The 16,037-nt window shown below is 50.6% G+C and overlaps 1 protein-coding gene across 7 annotated transcripts in view; it reads left to right on the top strand.

Annotated features, from left to right (window-relative positions):
• LOC138803175 (disabled homolog 2-interacting protein) overlaps positions 1–16,037 on the top strand; it is a 180,096-nt gene that overhangs the window by 106,070 nt on the left and 57,989 nt on the right. For all 7 annotated transcript variants that reach the window (XM_069987007.1, XM_069987016.1, XM_069987005.1 and 4 more), the window contains exon 3: positions 650–798. In XM_069987007.1, coding sequence (XP_069843108.1) covers positions 650–798 — 149 coding nt within the window. The remainder of the gene's footprint in view (positions 1–649; positions 799–16,037) is intronic.

Raw genomic sequence — 16,037 nt, 5'->3', positions numbered from 1 at the left:
CATCCACCCCGGACGGGGCCGGGGCGTTGATTCCTCCGATACGTGTGTGTGTGTGTGTGTGTGTGTGTGTGTGTGTGTGTGTGTGTGTGTGTGTGTGTGTGTGTGTGTGTGTGTGTGTGTGTGTGTGTGTGTGTGTGTGTGTGTGTGTGTGTGTGTGTGTGTGTGTGTGTGTGTGTGTGTGTGTGGCGGGGGAGGGGAGGGGAGGGGGGTGGAAAGAACTGGCCGGGAGGTTAGGGCAGAGGGCGGACCGGCCTCCCGGGTCCCCGCCCCTTTAAGCCCTCGCCTCGAGGCCACGCCCCCAGCCCCGCCCTCCAGGCGCTCGGGCGGCCTCGGCCGCGGTCGGCCCGGCTCGGTGTTGCCCTGGCAACAGCGGCTTAGGGGGCGGGGGCGACGTGGGAGGGGGGGGAGTGGGCCGGGCCGGGCCGGCCGGCGGGCGGGCGGGCGGCGCGGGGTGGGCCGGGCCGTCGGCGCTCGGTCGGCGGGCGGGCGGGCTGCGAGCTGCTGGGGCCGAGCCGGAGCCCGAGCCCGGCCCGCCCTCGGCCGCGCGGCCGCCCAGCGAGGGTGCGGGTCCGGCGCGGGTCCCGGGCCGCCGCCGCCGCCGCCGCGCTAACCCCGCCTCCCCTTCCCCCTCTTGTCGCCCCGCGCGCAGGGCTTCCTCAGCCGCCGCCTCAAGGGCTCCATCAAGCGCACCAAGAGCCAGCCCAAGCTGGACCGCAACCACAGCTTCCGCCACATCCTGCCGGGGTTCCGGAACGCAGCCGCCGCCACCGCCGCCGCCTCCGCCGCGGACAATGAGAGGTGAGCCCGCCGCCGCCGCCGCCCCGAGGGCGCGGGACAAAGCCGGCCCGGGCGCGCCCTTCCCCGGGAGGGGCCCCCGCGCCCTCGGGGCTGCACGCGGGGCCGCCCGGGGCCACGGTCCCGAGGGGAGGACCGCGCCGCCCCCCCACGCCCCCTGGGGTGCGGGGAGGAGGGTGCCCGGGCCGCGCGTGGCCGGGCAGGAAGTCCTCCCTCCCTCCCTCCGTCCCTCCCTCCCTCCCTCCGTCCCTCCCCTCGTCCAAGAGTCCTGCCTGGCCTGGCCGAGGTGGGCATTGTTTCCCGGGCTGTGCCGTGCCCGGAGGTGGGGACGGGAAGTGGCGCCTCCACCCCCCCACCCCCCCAGGATCCGGGGCCTCGGGAGTCCCTGGGATGTCCCATACAAAAGGCGTTCTCGGTCGGGCATTGCCAGCAGTGCCCCCGCGGGGAGGACGGGGGTGGACATCTGGAGGGGAGGAGCAGGGGGCCGGGCCGCCTCGGGGGCACATCTGCTCTAAGTAGGGCACGTGCTCCGCGGAGGGGCCGGGGCCCCGCCGAGTGCCCCCCGTGCCCACCCCCCACCCCCCAGCGGAAGGGCCTGGGCAGCTGCTGCCCTTCCCTCATCTCTGGCTTCCCAGGGGTGTCCCGTGCCCTCCGTTCCCTCTCCTGGGCCAGCCGGGAGCAGGTGTGGAAATTCCAGGGGGAGGCGGCTTGTGGAGCCGGAGAGGAGAGGGAGGAGGTGGTTCAGCCTGCCAGGGAGTCACCGGCAAAGAGCGAGCAGGCTTCAGCTCGCAAGGGCAAGCCATCCTGTCCGTGCGGGGGCACGGGGCGGGCGCAGCCTCTGGGGGCCCAGGTTCTCTCTCCCTGACTGGTGCCAGCCATAAGCACCTTCCTACTTAGGCAGAGGCACAGTGATGTATGCCTGTGCCAGTCAGAACGTGTCGTGGAGGTGAAAGAACGGGCAGGCACTAAAGAACCTTTTTTCAGAATTCAATCCCAGTACCTCAGGCCACTGGCATCTGCTTGCCTTTCTTCCCAGGGCTGTGTCCCCAAGTTGGATTGGTGGGTTTGGTACTCCCTGGAGAGGTGGCATAAGGTAGAACCACAATGCCCCTCCCTCCTCCCTCAGGAAAGGCGTACAAGTTCTAAGCCTAACTCCTGCCCAAGGTGGAGTGACTGTTTAACTGACCCCTAGCATCTTCCCCCAGAGTGCCCCTCCCACATCCCCGTGCAATTGCTAGACCTTCATTCTCCTCAGCCCAGCCATGCTCTCCCCAGCCCATCCTCACCACTGGCTGCAGCTGGCTTCCTGCCCCAGCTGCTAAGCCCAGCCCTAGGCAGGACCCTTTCTCTGATGGCCACGGTGCCCCAGGAGACCAGGCGTGCCCTGGCAGGAAGATGCAGCCAGGCCAGAGCTCAGTGCTGGGTGCAGCCAACTGCGTCTTTGAAAAATCTCTCTTCCCATCTTTGTTATTGTCTGGGCGGCAGGCCACCCGCTTTGCTGCCTTCTTCCCTCCGCCCGGCCCCCACCTCCGGCTCTCTCCCCCAGGAACATGCCCTTCTCCGCGCTTTCCTTGGTGGGGGTCCGGTCCCTCTGCACCCGCATGCGGGGGCTTGTGTACGTACCCCATTTTGTGTGCATGTGGTGGTTGTCCGGGGTCAAGAGAGACAGCAGGAGGTCTGGCCTCTGAGTGTGTCTGCCCTCCCGGGAAGCAGGCAGCATGCATGTCATGTTTACCTCCCTCCGGCATGGGAAGCCGGGCACCGGGAAGCCAGCAAGGGCTAGGCTGGCGATCCTTGCCGGAGGTCCAGGCATGGCCAAGGGGACCTCTTAACAGGTCCTCTCCAGCCTGGCCTCAGGTCAGCCTTGCTACATCCTGAGGGGGGGGGCGGCAGAGGGGGGTGCAGCATGGGGGTTGGGAGTGAAACTGCAAGACTGTTTTTGGAAACGTGGTAAACGGTGTAGCAGTCAGAGTCGAATGTCACTGGCAACGGTGTGGAATTGTCTTGTTAATTTTCTGTAAACAAAATCTGGATTGATGGCTTCTCTGGCACCAGAAGGGAGGCCAGATTTCCCATGGATAGGCAGTGAGACTGGGTTTGAAATCCTTCTACCCAGGCTTGAAGTTGAAATAGGCTTTGCCAGGATCGGAGGTCTCCTGATTCGTTGCAAGGCTCAGGAATAGATTCACCGGCTGCTGTTGAATGGATGGGCAGGTATTTCTCTGGGGCAGCCCTTGGGGGCATCATGTTTGGAGCTAAGTGAGTGACATCAATTATGTTGACCCCTACGTCAAGATCATGGTCAGACCTGGGTGAGTGGGAGACGTGCCTTCTAATCTTGTGGGTGGTTGTGCTGCTGATGGTCCTGGTGGAGGGAATGAGCTGCCTCCGGCTTTGCTTCGGAACAAGGAGGGGTTGGTTGTTGACTTGGCTTTTCTCCCCTGCCCTCTCCCCTGCCCCACTGATTGCCATGACTTTCTGGAGCTTAAGTGCAGAGACACAAGCCTCAATGAGCAGATTGAAACTGATAGATAGGATAAGGGCTAGGACCTTTCTAGGGTATTAAGTGTGAGCCCTGGCTCCATTGGCTCTTCCGTGTAGACGATTAGCCCACTTGAGTGTGGCTTTGGGTGAGTTTGTCTGGCTTACATGGCTGCTGGTGGGGCTTTGTTGCATGCTGTCTGTGTGCTCTGCAAACTGCTGTGTTGAGGAGGATCTTTGCCTTTCTTTTTTTGGGGGGTTGGAATTCTTTCATCGGGAAATTGGAAACAGGTTGATTATATGCTGGGATCCTTCAGCTCCCTGGGAAAGAAGGCTGTCTGCTGACTAGTTGTGGGGCTGGGGTCAATCCAGCCTGGGTCTGGTGGGCTCCAGGGCTCCAGGACAGGTTTGAGCCTTTGTACTTATTCTGGAAATGGCTTTGGGGGAGGTTCCCAGCTGGTCTCCACAATCTCTGGGCCCCTCGTTTCTCCTTTAGCATCTTTGTCAATAAGCACCAAGGACAGGTAATCATTTCTCCTGGGTAGCAGAAGTGAATGCTGCCCACAGCGTAGTCCAGGTGAAAGGTGTGCTGGCAAAGGCTGGAAATGCTGCCGCTTTATGTGCAGGGCTGTTTTAACGTTGGTAAGAGCAATACAGGATGCGGTGTTTCTGCCTTCTTCCCAGAAGATAATTTCCAAGTCACTTATTTATTGATGTTACTGATGAGCTAGGAGGTCAGCTGGCAATGTTATGCTTTCCTCATCTCCCCTTGCCTTTTTTTTCCCCCACCAGATCCTGATTGTGGGTGTCACAACGTGGTAAGAGTATGTCTCCTGGTCTCTGCTGCTCTAGTGCAGTACCTCCTTCCCACTGGCCTGGTTATAAAGCTTAGCTTGTACATGCAGGCTACCAGGAACGTGTAGGCAAGTCTGGTATGTGTGGAGTATGAGATGCATCACCCCTTTGAGAGAATGTGTGTATTGTTGAAAGTTAGTAATGGAAGCAATCTAGGGAAGGAATGGGGGCTAACATGGGGAAATACTTAGAAGCTGGCTGTGGAGGATTCCAGTATCTGTATTCCTACTAGGTGGGAGTTAATTCTTTCCCTTGGGGTGAGGCAGTCTTTGGAGGAAGGAAAGAGAGGAAGCTTGGTGAAGAACAGGGGAAATAGAAGGTAGAGCTCTTGTCCTGTTTGGGTTGCTTTGGTGGGTGAAGGAGACATAGGCATCCAGGCTAGGGTTTCTGCTCTCTTTCCTTGCTTACTATAGAAAGACCTCTTCCTTGCCTTCCTTGGAGAAAGGCCTGTGAAGTGTGGTGATGGCAAGATGGCAGTACAGTTTAGACAATCACCAGGAATAATGGGAGTATGTGATCTTTGACTTTGAAGTCGTTCCTGGAGCAAGTCACTTTAGCTTCCTGAGCCTTAGTTTGTAATCTGCACAATGGGCGTGGTGATAATGATGTGGTTGGAGATATTCCTGCTAATGCATTCATATTTAACCCTGAGTTGTACACGTTTCTTCAATGTTTCCAAGATTAATTTTAGACTAGACGAATAGATGAGATTTCAGTAAATGTTGGTATTGGTAGGAACAAGTCAGTTCTTCATCTTTGCAAGCCTCAGTTTTCCCATCTGCAGTATGGACATCACAACAATGAATCCTGTGACATCATTCTATAGCTCAGGAGAGATTATAGATATTGCTACTCCTGGTAAGGAAAATCAAATCATAAAGAAGATCATTATTAACCTTGAACACAAGAAATAGCTGCACCAAATGATCCTTGTTCCTGTCTACACTTGGGAAAGCCAACCTCACTTCTACATTAAAAAAAAAATATATATATATATATGATTCATTGTTCCAGCTTATGTTTGGGCCAGCCTTAGTTTTGCTCATTTAAGCATTTAGGTTATGTCTACTTTTTATTAGAAATAATATAGGGATTTAAATCCTTGAATATTCATCTCTATCTACATCTCTGATTTTCCCATAGGATAGATAATGTGTTAGGAATGGAATTATTAATTCAGAGAATGTGAAGTGTTTGAGATTCTTGACAAAAATATCCATTACCTAAAGCCTCAATAATCATTGAAGGGAGTATTGGGAGTGCCTGCTTGCTTCCTTGCATCCTTGAAAACATGGATGTCATTATTAAAACTGTCTCTGGCCAGGTGTTGGTGGCTCACACCTATAATCCTAACTAGTCAGGAAGCTGAGATCTGAGGATCATGGTTCAAACAGCCTGGGCAGGAATGTTCATGAGACTCCTATCTCCAGTTAGCCATCAAAAAGCCAGAAGTGGAGGTATGGCTCAAATGGTAGTGCACCAGCCTTGAGCAGAAAGGCTCTCTCTCACACAGAGTCTCTCTCTCTCTCTCTCTCTCTCTCTCTCTCTCTCTCTCTCTCTTTCTTTCTTTCTCTGTTACTTGGTATTTCTTTGTTATTTGCTTGTTAGTGACTATATACTGCTTTCTTTAATTTAGTGGCTGCTGGTGGTGTTTCTTTTTAGACTTGTCCTGTCCTTTGCCTCCTAAATTTTCTGACAAATGCTTTGCAGGACCCTTGGTTGCGCTGTCTGGCCTTCTACAGCATCAGGAGGCTGCCATGTAGGTGGATCCTATATGTTAACTTAGGCCTCTGTCTTCATGAAATATCTCAGGGAATTTAATTATTGGCAGGGAAGGCTCACCTGGCTCTTCCATCTCTTTTCCTCCCCTCTGTAAGGAAATCAAATTTAATTCTTAATGCAACAATTATTATAAGGAGAGCCTATATTCACATAGCATTTTCAAAGACCTTCCTTTCACCTTATAAAATAGGTAGGCAGTTGTATGGCTGTGAGATCCAGGGAAACTGAGGCATGGGGTTGTAGGCATGAAGGTATCCTCTCACCTCTCAATTACAGCCTTTTTTCCTAGAAGCCTCATGAGTATCCTTGGTTGGGGGTAGCAGGGCTGACCATGATTCTGAGCCTCATCTCTGAAGGGGGGGGGGAAGCCACAGAACATGACCTGGGCGCACTGAAGAGCCAATTTATTTTTGCTTTCTCATTTTTATTGCCCTCCTTTTATATCTGCGGCTCCCTCGTGTACCTTCCAGAGATCTGAGCTGGGCAATATTTTTAGGAACGGTGGAAATTAGCTAGTGAGAATGTGATCATCTCTAAGCTGGGGTTTCAAAGGCTGGAGAAGCCTTTCTTTGAACAAGCATATGTGCATCTGTATACATGCTTTTGTATGTTTTACAAGTAGGCCTGCCTTTGTGGGTGTATGTGGCATGTAAATGTCCTTGTATATATGTTTGTCAATTGATTGATTGATTGCCAGTACTGGGGCTTGAACTCAGAGACTGGACACTGCCCCTTGCCTTTTTTTTCTCAAGGCTGGCACTCTGTCATGTAAACCACAGCTCCACTTCTGGCTCTGTGATGGTTAATTGGAGATAAAAGTCTCATGGACTTTTCCTGCCTGGGCTGGCTTCAAACCTTGATCCTCAGATCTCAGTCTCCTGATTAGCTAGGATTATAGGCATGAACCACTAGTACTTGGTTTGTCTGTCCATTTTAGATGTTAGTATATGAAAAACATTTGGAATAAACCAATAGGACCTCATGTTGGGTTGATTGGACCATATGAAGTAGTTATTTCTGTAAGGTCAAATATAAGCAAATGAGTAAATTTAAATACTCAGAAGTTGAATACCATTACTATTCTTCTGTTTTCTTTGTGTACATATGTGTGTGTTTACATGTGGCCTGTGGTGCTGGGTGTATAGTGTGTTCTATACTTGGGTGCTCACATGCATATCTGAGTGTACATGTGCACTTTCTGTCTGGGTATGTGGAATACTGAGCTGGCTGGTCTTGTGAATAAGCATCCCATTTGGAGAGACTTTCCCAGGTAGCAACTCTCTGACCCAACCCCTCATTTCAGACCTTCCTTCTCTCCCTTGGTGGCCCTGCCTATTTCCTGGTCCCATATCTGAGGATATGCAAATCAGCTCTGTAATGGAATTCCTTTGCAAAATATTATTTGAACCAGAAAGTTAATTACCAGACTTTAATTAACGGCTATTTTAGAAGGCCACAGAAGAAAACTAGAGATCATAGGGATACCAAAAAGACAAGAAGGAAAGATACACAGCTCCCCCAGCTGGCTTGGTGCCTCCTTCTTAAAGTGCGGCATGTGCTTAGCTTGTCCCTGCTCTGAGCTGTCAGCCCACTCCCTTGTGGGTTTAGCTGTGGGTAAAGGGGTAGCCTCTGTGCAGAGAAGCTCTGGTAGTCTAGTCTGTCTGTCTCTAGGAGGAGGGCCAGGACAACTCAGGCTAGGGTGGGGTGTATGTGTGGAGTAGATTTGGACAGCTGTCCGGGACTGAGCTGAGGCTGGTCCTTAACTCTCTCTCTGGCCACTTGGCTTTGAAATTAAGTCCTCTCCTACCCTTCCAGTTTTGGGAATACTCTCTTTTCCCCATGAGCAGAGTTTAGGAAGCTGCCAGTGCCAAACCTTCACCAAGGTCTAGCTCTCTGCTCTCCTATCCTGTCAGTGCTCAGAGACTCTGATCATGCTCTCCCATTCTGTGTGACCAGGCAAGTCATACTTTATCTCTGCACCCCTTCCTTCCCATCACTGTTCTGCCTGCCACCTACCTCGGACATTTGCTAAAGGCTCAGAGGAGACTGTTGGGATGCTGATGCTGATTCCTCTCCCTGCTAGTGGGCCTGCCTTACCATCCTCTCCTGAATCAGAGGTGTCTGTCATTCATGTCCACCTTGTTTGCACAGTCCACACCACATGCCACTGTGCATGCTCACAGGACATGGTTTCCTGGCATTTGGAAAACAAGTCTTTGTGGAAGCTACCACTTGTGCACCAGATATTCCGTCTGTGCCAGGAAGAGGTGAGTGAGGAGACAGGGTCCAGACATGCCGAGAGGGTTCCTGGCCCTGTGCCTGAGACTTCTGGACATGTTAGAGGGGAATGCTAGGACCTAAATGGAGGCTAGGTCTGATCCTGGGGGCATGGCAAGAATTGGGCCTTTTGATCAAGCTATGTACACAGCCAAGATGCCCTAGAACTGAGAAATAAATCAAGAAAATGTCATACCACACGCGCGTGTGCACACACACACACCACGCATGCATATAATTCAGCCATAAAAAAGAATAAGAAGAAATTATTTCATTTGCAGAGAAATGACTAGATCTGTAATTCATCATCTTAAACTAAGCCAGGTTCAGAAAGACAGAGGTTGCATGTTTTCTCTCATGTGGAAGCTAGATCTACAAGATAAATACATAGATACACACATAAAGGATCATGTATGTAATATATATATATATATATATATATATATATATATATATATACAATATACATACAATACTTGGTGTGCTCATTGCACAGAAGAGAGGTTGTCAGGGTTTGCGACTGAATAACTGGATGCATCTATGTTTCCTGAGAGGGATGGGCCAATGGGCAGCCTCAAGGTCCTGTTCTTCCACATTCCTCCAAAGGTAGCCAGAGTAGGCCTTTGCCACTCCTTCTGTTGCCCCTCCTAAGCACTTTGAATGCCAAGGCTAGCCTGGGACAGGGGAGGGTGCAGGAATTACAGGCCTGGCTCCACAGCCAGCTGAGTATTAGAAAAGTCACCATAGCCGTGTTCATCTTTCCCATCTCTCAGGGCCAGAAATGGCAGGAATGGGCATATACCTGCATCCCAGACTCTGCAGGTTGAGCACAGTAATCTCCTACTTCTCCTTTCCAGTGGGCAGCCACCCCTGTCCCCGATGGCTCTGGCCTCCCCCTTACAGCCCCATTGGCCCCGGATGCACTTCTGTCTATTGCCCTGACCTTTCTTGAACAAGCAAAACCCTTGTTCCTAAGATGAGCCTGATTATAAGAGGACATATTGGGCAGATATAGATGACATCAGGGTAGCATTGGCTTTAATTTGATATGACATCGTCATGGGGAGTTTTCATACAGAGGACAATGAATTAGTGTAACATCTCCTTGTGTCCACTGACTAAAGGGAAGTTAATTTCATGCCTTGTCTTTTTGAGCACTATATTGCAGCTCTAGATGGTTAGCACATGAAGAATGTATGAACCTCAACAATTATTGTTTCTGGTTGGGGAGGAGATTGATTAATAGATTATTTGCAGCCCTGCCTCCTGCTGTTGATTTGCTTTTTGCCTTCTTTCCAAACTTCTCAGAATGCATAGGGGAAACAGCCCAAGAATTGTCTGTGGCAGACAACTATTCTTGTCTTAGAAGCCCAGGGTACAGGATGACCTTCATAGGAGGTGTTTCCCAAGATACATAATAAAATGTAAGTTCTGCTGGGCACTGGTGGCTCACGCCTGTAATTCTAGCTACTCAGGAGGCTGAGATCTGAGGATTGCAGTTCAAAGCTAGCCTGGGCAGTAAACTTTGTGAGACATCTCCAAATTAATCAGCCAAAGAAAAGCTCAAAGTGGAGCTGTGGCTCAAGTGGTAGAGTGCTAGCCTTGAGCCAGAAAGCTTAGGAATAGCATCCATGCCCTGTATTCAAGTTCCAGGACCAGCATGGGTGTGTGTATGCATGTGCACATGGCTGAACACACCCACGCGTTTCCAGAGTAGAAGTGAAGTGGTTGTAGATCTCTCCACCTTGTCTGCTCAGTTGTGCTATTGCTTCCCCTGTCAAGGGACCAAGCTGTGGGGGAGAAGCTGTCAGGGAAAGAGAGTCCCAGAAACTTGTGTCCTACAATACCTGTTCGAGCCCTCTAGGCTGTATGCTGGTTCAGAAGGAGGCACCCCTGGCCTCGGAACCAGCCTCCCACAGAGGCTCACTTCCCTCCTACAAGACATGAAGTCCAGAGGGACGGAGACAGGCGATGATGGTCTAGGTGGGCCAGGAAGAGCAGAGAGCTTTCTTGTTCCTTAATGTCATCATCATAACATTATTTATTTAAATGTAGTTATTTTGGATCTTAATTTTTTTTAAGAGATGGAAGAAAACTCTTTTCCTGGTGGAATGAAATGGCTCAGAATGGTATATTTAGGCAATTTTAGAACATTATTTACATAAACACCAAATACAGCAACAACAAAAAACCCAAAATAAATTCTTGGGCCCCATCCCAGATCTTCCAAATTAACACTGCATTTCCCCAGAGTTTGAGAACCATCACAGGGGCAGAACTTGTGTTGTAGATGTGTGCCAGTAACTTCACTAAGTACCTCCCATGCTGCATTTGTGATTCTGTGGACATAACATCAGGAACTTTCTCCCCCCCCCACACCCCGGTATTGTGGCTTGAACTCTGGGCCTGGGCATTGTCCCTCAGTTCTTCAGCTCAAGGCGAGTGCTCTACCACTTGAGCTACAGTGCCATTTCTGGTTTCCTAGTGGTTCATTGGAGATAAGAGTCTCAGAGACTTTCCTGCTAGGCTGGCTTTGAACTGTGATCCTCAAATCTCAGCCTCCTGAGTAGCTAGGATGATAGGTGTGAGCCATTGGTGTCCGGCAGCATGAGCAATTTTTTTTGTTTGTTTCCCATCTCACATATGTAATAATTAAAATCTAATATGTAAATGGCCCCAAGTTGCCCTTTTGGAGATCTCTTGTCTGGCCTCCTGTTCCCCAGCTGGAGTCTGAGGTCCTGTCATTCACCGCTTATGCCCTTGGCTTTAAGGTTGCACTGCCCCTTTTGCAGGTGAGAGTCTAGAGCCTCTCAGGTGCTTGCACAAGGCTTTGCACACCATATTGTAAAGTATTCTGAGGGTGTTTGAGGCTGGCAGAGCATTAAGACTCTTCTGCCCAGATGGGTGTGACTTAGAGGCAGAGATGAATTTGGATCTTGTCTTTTAGCTCCAGGACCACGGCCTACTCCTCTTGCTGACTCTTGGTTATAGGTGGGTAGACTTTGAAAGAGGCAAGGTCACTTACCCAGGATCAACTAAGTGGAAAAAATGTGATTCAAGCACAGGTCCATGAGTCAAAGCCTCTAGGATAGAACAAGCCAGTGTTTCAGGATTGGAGCAGGTGTCGTTGGCTCTTACCTGGTGGAGATTTTTAGCATAGCCTGGATGGCCCATATCGTGGAGGAGGGTGGCTCTCTGTGGAGAGGGCAGGCTAGATGAGATGGCTGTGTTCTCAATGAGGAGGCCAGACACCTGCTGGGGTGGGCAGAGGATAGGAGGGATGGGGGGACCTAGCTGTATGGACCTGTTACCAACTGCATCTCCCTGAGCCTCAGATTTTCTGCTTTTCCTGACAGGAAAGCAGGCTGGCACAGGGTGGCATGTGAAGTCTTACCTGGGGTGTGGTTCAGTGCATTCTGACCATGAAGCTCTCCCCAACACCCCAGCTGTTGTAAAGTGGACCATTGTAGCGGAGTGGGACAAAGATGTCTTCCATCTTGCTGTCTTCATGGCAAGCTTCTCTTGGTGCTGCAGTGACACCACCCACTGCCCTCTAGTGGCCACAGAGAACGGGTAAGGCTCTGTGCCAGATGTGCATTTCCTCGTTTATGAAGTACTGTGGGCAGGTGCGGTGAGTATCCCCACTTTACAGAGGAGCAAATGGAGTCTGGCAGCTCCTAAGTGGTAGAGCTAAGATGGAAACACTGGCTGTCTAGCTTTGTCTGTGAGGTCCCTGCCATCAGCCACTCTTCTCTGTGGTCTTTGCTCATTGCTGTTCCACAGGTCCCATGTTTTGCCAATAATAACGTCCATAAACTGCCTACCACTGTGAAGCACCTGTGTACCAGGCATTATGTGATACACACACATTATTCTGATCCCCTGCCCTGCCTTTGCTTTATCTTCCCCTGTGTGACAGATGTGACAGGTGAGGAGATTTAGAATTTAGTTCTCTTTGGATTCAAAGCCAGGGCCCTCTAGTGTAATAGCTCACACAGTTGGGCACATCCTATGGCTGGCTCCTCCCGGAGCACTTGGCTCACATGACCTCATTTCACTCCCATGACAGCCCATGCTGTGCATGCGAGTGCTGCTGGAGGAGCAGCTGAACTCCAGAAGTTCAGCTCCCATGCCTGTGCTTCAGCCTCTGTATAGTGCTTGCCCCGTTACAGTGATCCCTCACCTATAGCGGGAGTTATACTCCAGAGATCCCCGTGATAGGTAGAAATCCACCAAGTAGCATTATATAGTTATAAAGTCATCCCTTGTTATATCACGGTTCACTTATTGCTACTTGGCAGCTTTACGCCGAGTCTAGGAGAAGGTATGTAAGTCTGGCATTGAGACATCTAGTCATCCAGGGCTGAGGAGGTAGTTAGCTGGGCCATGGGTCATGCTTATGAGATGACTAGATATGGTCTGGACAATGACAGTACCACAGCCAGGTGTCTTGACAAAGCCCAATACAGCCTGCCTGCCTGAGGTGGTCTTGTCCACTTGCCCTAGGCTCCTGAAGTGGTTTTAATGATGCTTGTTTAGGAGGGTAGCCAAAACTTACTCCAAGGAATTTCAGAGTCGAGGGCTAACTGCCAGCAGAGAAGTTGGTGTCACGTAGAGTCTGCCTAATCTAGGGCTGCCTTGCTCTACCTCCAGTACTTTTACAGAGACTCCCAAACTTGAGTTCCACGGAGTACTATGTTCTTACAGATGTGAACGAGGGATTTCCATGGCCCAGATAGGCCAGGGAAGCATTCTATCCAGAGATTCTCAAAATGAGAATCCAAAGCTTCCTAGAGGTGAGACTAGAGGGACACTCCAAAGGGGTTGTGTGCTCAGTTAACATTGTGCAGCCTGGCTCCAGGAGGGAGGGGGACAGCCTGAGAGGCCCTGTGGTAAAGCAGCCAGCTTTGCTGTCTAACCCAGGGTTTCCTGTCCCTGAGCCAGGAGCAGGAATATTGTGCAGAGCATCACTTGATAAGCATTAGAGTGAGTTGTTCTTCCCAGAAGCAGGTTTTCAAGAGAGAACTTTGGGATGAAGCCTTGAATAATGGCATTGCTGGCTTAGGTAGCAAGGGTATGCTTTTTTGGAAAGAGGTATCCCAGGACTTCAAGAATCATTCCTCAGAGCTGCTTTCAGTTGTCCTGTGTATGGAAGGACTCAGGCTCTGGTGAGAGCCCTCCGTGGGGAGGTAGTCTTGTGGGGACCGACCATTGAATAGGGGCTTTACTGCCCCTTTTGCAGGCTGGATGTCTCTTACACCCAACAGCTTGGGCTCTGGGCCTTCCCATCCCCCCTAGGCTCCCTCTGCAGAAGGCAGAGGCTACCCACAGATTTACATAATTGCACCATCCTCTGAATAATTAATAAAGCTCTGTCCTTGCTGGGAGCAACGTCTGCACCATTATGGATGGCTCTGCCATACGTAGATGGGCTTACCAGAGCCTTTTGTGGGAGCCAGTAGCTCCCAGAGGGTAGAGGAGAGGCAAGGACACTGGGACATGAAGTGGGAGGGACTAGTATGTCCCCGTGGCTCTGGTATGTGATGATGGTCAGGACTGGTGGTCATGTTCCTTTCTTCCAGGATCCACAGATGGGGTCTTTAGTTCATAGATGGGTTGGGATTCTGTGTCCTCCCTGCTTTTTGTGCTCTGACAAACTCTTCTCTGATGTGTGGTCAAATGCTGTGGGGAATTAGCCTCCTTCTCTGGTAGCCCAAAGCAAAGGACCATGCTTACTTGGGAATAGAAGCAGCGAAGGTGAATTTCAGGCAAAGCAGAGGAGGGGAGGTGTATTGCTTTGAGCCCTTGTTTGTATCCAGTCCCTCCAGGTTTCTGGGCTTTGAAGCTCAGGTAGCTTGGGAGTGACTCCTGTTGGAGATTCCCACATTCCTCTTTATGGTGTTTTGTTGAAGTGAATATTTTCTCTGGTACATGGTGTTGCCCCTCTCTTGCTAGAAAGGGAGGTTGAGGAATGGGTCTTCCCCTGACATTCAGTTGATTTTGTAGAAAGTCCTTTGGTTTCTCCAAGCTGGAGTAAGGGAGGCTGCCTTTGAAAGTTCTTGCTCTTCCTTACACCCTCCATGCTGTGCAAAACTCCCATAGGAGTTTCTTTCAATCTGGGTTCTATGAACTCACTACATTCTCACTACATTCTTGCAGATGTTAAATGGGTGCTTGGAATGAAGGAATTCTGTCCTCCTGACAGGTCAGGGCATCTTATGAATCAAAGAAAGTTTCTTCCTTGGAGGCTTTTGGTATGCAAATGTCTGAGTCTGAGAAAGAGGGGATGCAGGATGCTCTGCTTCCTGCCCACCCTAACGGTGTACACAGTCTGCACATCTCCAGGGGAGGGGAACTCGCTTTCCTGGAGCAGTCCATATGGACCCGGCCTATTCTGACACTGGATGTGCCAGCTCTCGCTTAGCTGCTGCTGCTTCTTCTTCTTCTTCTTCTTCTTCTTCTTCTTCTTCTTCTTCTTCTTCTTCTTCTTCTTCTTCTTCTTCTTCTTCTTCTGCTTCTGCTTCTGCTTCTGCTTCTGCTTCTGCTTCTTCTTCTTCTTCTTCTTCTTCTTCTTCTTCTTCTTCTTCTTCTTCTTTCTTCTTCTTCTTCTTTCTTCTTCTTTCTTCTTCTTTCTTCTTCTTCTTCTTCTTCGGTCGGTCATGGGGCTTGAACTCTGGGCCTGGGTGCTGTCCCTCAGCTCTTCAACTCAAGGCGAGGGTTCTACCACTTGAGTGCCACTTCTGGTTTTCTGATGGTTTATTGGAGGTAGGAGTCTCACAGTCTTTCCTGCCGGGCTGGCTTTGAACCGCGATCCTCAGATCTCAGCCTCCTGAGTAGCTAGGATTACAGGTGTGAGCCACCAGTGCCCGGCTTGCTTAGCTTCTGTAGCATGCACTCCACTCTGCTCGCACATCAGCCAGAGCCATGACAGGACATGGATTATCCTATTTTACAGATGAACTCACTAAAGCTCACTGAAAGGCACAGTTCCTCTTGGCCACCAAGAAACTATTTGTCCTTGGAAAATGTCAGTGTGTTGCTAGCATGGAGTTCTGGGGACCTGTTACTGCAGCTCCCTTCCCCTGTGTCTGGGGGGCCAGGGGAGATAAGCAGAAGGCCTGTTGACTAGTTTTCCCTATAGGGTTGGCTTTGGTGCTGTAAGTCCTTTGGTACTGCACATCCTTCTGGACATAAAACAACCAGGTGTCCTGCTATCAAATCATTCCAAACTCTCATACCCTTTTCCTTCTTTGTCATTTCTTTTTGTAGGGTGCAGATGTTTGAAGAATCCAGGAGTTAGCTGGCACTGATCTTGGTGGGTGGTGGTGGTCATGTGGGGAGGGGCAGAGAGTAATGGATGATAGGATATCTAGCTGGCTTGTCTTTCTCCAGGCCCTTCTAAGACTCAGCTGTAAGGAGGGGTTGGTGGGTCAGCCTGACATGAGCATATTCTTAGCTTGGCTTGAGAGCTGTATTGAGGCTGATAAAATTTGACTGTAGGACTCGGGCTAGCTATATGCCACGAAAGGGACTTCATTGGCCAATGGGATTGCATTTCCATCCTGGTCCCATCTAGAGCAAGCCACACCAGGCTCCCTTTTGAGCAGAACTCCACTCTGCTGAGACATGGACCTGCATCTGTACCTGATGCCCCAAGAGGTTTGAGACAAGTCATCTGATCTCTGAACCTGCTTCATGATCTTGGAGCCTATCATCACTTAAGGTCAACATGGGATTGTGTGTGTGTATGGGATTGTGTGTGTGTGTGTGTGTGTGTGTGTGTGTGTGTGTGTGTGTGTGTGTGTGTGTGATGTGATAATTCTATCATCGTTACATCACAAATTCAC

This window comes from Dipodomys merriami, unplaced genomic scaffold (assembly GCF_024711535.1).
Source record: "Dipodomys merriami isolate MVZ:Mamm:240054 unplaced genomic scaffold, mDipMer1.0.p SCAF_336, whole genome shotgun sequence".
NCBI classification, from domain to species: Eukaryota; Metazoa; Chordata; class Mammalia; order Rodentia; family Heteromyidae; genus Dipodomys; species Dipodomys merriami.
This window is presented reverse-complemented; position numbering and strand designations above follow the sequence as displayed.